At 33.0% G+C, this 3,471-nt stretch overlaps 1 protein-coding gene across 1 annotated transcript in view; it reads left to right on the plus strand.

Annotated features, from left to right (window-relative positions):
- The first annotated feature begins 1,235 nt into the window (after positions 1-1,235).
- The window catches only part of LOC102671412 (cGMP-dependent protein kinase, isozyme 2 forms cD4/T1/T3A/T3B), an 83,993-nt gene continuing 81,757 nt past the window's right edge, over positions 1,236-3,471 (plus strand). Inside the window, exon 1 of the mRNA XM_031509869.1 lies at positions 1,236-1,271. Within this exon, the coding sequence (XP_031365729.1) occupies positions 1,255-1,271 (17 nt within the window). The 5' untranslated portion in view covers positions 1,236-1,254. The remainder of the gene's footprint in view (positions 1,272-3,471) is intronic.

The following is a 3,471-nucleotide window of genomic DNA, read 5'->3' on the forward strand; positions in this document are numbered from 1 at the left end:
TGTTTTAATTGTAAATCTGCTAAGGTCAGGAAGATCCTCGTTTCAAACGCGAAGATTGCTATTAAAGTCAAGTTGTTGACGTAGACAGTGTCTTTTTAATAAATTGCCCTCGTGAAATGCGATTAGGCGTAAACGCGATGTTTTGAGGGTGAAAAGCCACGTAGGGTCGGCTGTGAGTGACGGCGGACAGACAGGTCGAGACTTAAGGTTCCCGCCACTGGTGCAGGGGTAAATTCGGAGGGGGAGGAGGGGGCGACAGATGATTTAGCGCGGTGTTTCTCGTGTCACTGTATCAAACACCCGAGAAAGTTGACAGCTTGAAAGGGAGCTCGATATTCCATCGACCGATTCTTTTTCCCTTCTTTCTTTCTTTTCGATTCTTTTCTCGAATTGATTTGTATACGTAGGATTCAGAATTTTTTTTCCTTCTCTTTTTAAACATTAGACGCATCTTAATATATCGTAAAAATATATTCCAAAGGGTCGATCGATGAAACAATCGCGGGAAAGATTGGCAATTTCGAAATCGGGATGTACCTTCGAATCCCTTTCGTTTCAACGCAGGAAAATAAAAGGGTGAATGGACGATCGGTGTCGAATTTGATGAATCCAGTTTGTTAGACTAAGATGCGCCAAGGCGCGCGAGAAAAATGAGCGGAGCGGAGGATGGATCCTTTACCAAAAGAATTCGAGTGTCAATCCATATCTCTTTCTCCTCTGATCCCTTCATCCTCGGGGACTTGGACACGGAGGGAAGAGGATCAACGATGCCTTGATGGTGTTCGAAGGGCGCATGAAATGAGGGGTGTGAGAGGGGTGGAATTAAAGAAAGAGCACGAAGAATGTTGGCATGAGATATTTTTGACGCGGATTGACATCTTGAGATGCGTAAAATGTGCGGGGAAATTGTTTTCATGAATTATGGCACACGTGTTTCAGTGGTTTTCAATCACTTAATTGGTACCTTTGCTGGCTTACGTGAGAATTTAAATTATTTGATTTTGGAGTATTCTGTAATTTTTATATGAGTATATATTTGTTTTTTGTAATTTCGTTAAGTTTAATACATTTTAATTTTTATCTGCTTTAAAATTTATTAAACTCGATTTTAAATAATTATTGTTAATTTATCTTGTCACTTTTAAACAATTAATATTTAAAAATAACATTTAATTTCAACTGTTAATTTGTACTTTATTCTTTACTGTTTTTAGTTGCAGAAAGATAGAAAGAGAAAGTTGAGCGTAATATGAGATGAAGGAATTGATGGGGTAAGTAGAAATTTAAGAGAGAAATTGAAAAAAAAAAATATATAAGAGATGTAAACTGTCTTTTTCTGATGCGGATTGACGTCTGAGAGTCGTAAAGGTAGGATAAACTTGGGAGCATTACCCTCAGAATAAAATTGAGAAGAGTGAAATCTCTTGATAGAAATTGTACGTGAATCAAGATGAGTTACTTCTTAAGGTATAATATTATGGATTAAACATTCAATTTGCCAAATTAAATTTTATAATAATTTAGTATTTTATAACGATTGAATTTCACTCTTTGCATTTTAGTTACAAATTTGTAATATTATGCTCATATTCATTATGTTGATTTTCATTCCATTTATACTACATTTAAACATTTTCCAATTTTAGTAGAATCTTATAAACTAATTTTGAGATTCCATTAAACTTTGATATGTTTTAAATATAATGAATTATTAATCCTTTAACATTCGATACTGTTGAATACTCTTTGTTAAATGTAAAATTAATTTTAAATATTATTATTATTATTAATATATTTTTTAAAAAATTTCAAAAAAGAATATACATTTCTATTAATAATTAACAAAAAAGAAATAATATATTCAAAAAAATTTAGTTTTAAAGAGTTAAATTCTTCTTCTTTTTTTTCTTCTTTTCCTTTCTTTCAAAAAATAAGATTAACAAAATTGAACACTGATAATTAACACCACATATTAATGAATATTGATAATTATTAATATAAAATAAAATAAAGTAAGTCTGTGTGAATATAAAAAAGAAAAGATCAAAATGATATAAAACAAGAAACATAATAAGCATTAAAATGTCAGAAACAAAGGAATGGAAACAATTTACGAATATCTTCACAGAATGAATTGTCACACAACTAAGGAGGACGACACTAATCTTAGTTATCCTAGTTGAGCTTTCCAAGACGTTTCGGTGGTTAGCGAAGACGAGGCGAGCCAAGATTAAACATAATACGCGATGGCTTCATTCCGAAAATGAAACTGCGCCATCCTCTAGCGACGATTGAATTATTTCCAGGATGACGGCGATAGGCCTTAAGAGCTTTTCTACTATGAAACCACGTAATTTCAGTATACTCCATTGCATTGTTAACGCCTTTATAACTAAAAGAATAAATAGTCATTCAACCATTAAATTGTTCATCAAAAATTTATACGAAATTAATAATTCTCTTATTTTGTTTATCATCTAATTTCATTTTCCTAAAGTAATCGTTGCTTAAAAACAAGAAACGAAAAAAGAATTAAATATAACTGTTGTATCGACTCATGATAACGAGCGCGGCAAATTTGAAAAATCATTCTTGAAACATGTAGTTTAATTTCACGTCGATTTTTTATATCTTATACGTTTTGCACAATGAAATTTACATAAATATAATATATTATCGAGTATATATAGGGATTAATCAAAGAAAATATCACCTCCTTTAAACTTTTGGATGGTAGTATAATTTCAAAACTTTTACAAATTCATCCTGCTCGATTCCTACCTACCTACCACGTGTCTCGCGTACGCGAGATATCTCTCATCCACCCTCGATTCCATCTTACCGTCCTCCATCCTGCTCGCGATGCGCCGCCACGCTCTCGCGAAATTCTTTGAAAAACTACTCTGTAAAATTGGAGCCGCGAGAGAAGCAGCGAACGAGTCGGCCGAATGAATAATAAATACGGTTATCGTTTAGTTGATATTTTGAGGGGCGCGGATGGATCGAGGGAACCGGAAGAAGAGTGACGTGGGGCAAGGGGCAAGAGGGAGATCAAAGCGTCGTTCCTTCGAGGGGGAGTGGTTGGCAAGGATGTTGCCTCTACATTTTTATGTTGCTTTGTTGGCATCTTGATGCCTGAACGACGAATAAATTGTTTTATGATACAGTTTAGTGAAATATTACGACACTTTAATCATAAAAATTATAACAGGCAAGATAAAACGTTATACTACTCTATAAGACTATATTTTTGCTCATTCACATTACCTCTTTATGGAAACTTTTAAAAATATGCGTTTTACATTATTACACTTTTTATTATTAGACTAAGCAAAAATTAGACATTTAATCGATTATTTGATCGCATAATTTCAATGCGAACTTAGGTATAATCAAATCAAATTAATCTTAAATCAGTACAGATCAAAAACTCGAACAAAATGAAAAAAAAAAAAAAAAATTCCTTTAAAA

The sequence above is a fragment of the Apis dorsata genome, unplaced genomic scaffold (genome assembly GCF_000469605.1).
Source record: "Apis dorsata unplaced genomic scaffold, Apis dorsata 1.3 scaffold_188, whole genome shotgun sequence".
NCBI lineage: Eukaryota > Metazoa > Arthropoda > Insecta > Hymenoptera > Apidae > Apis > Apis dorsata.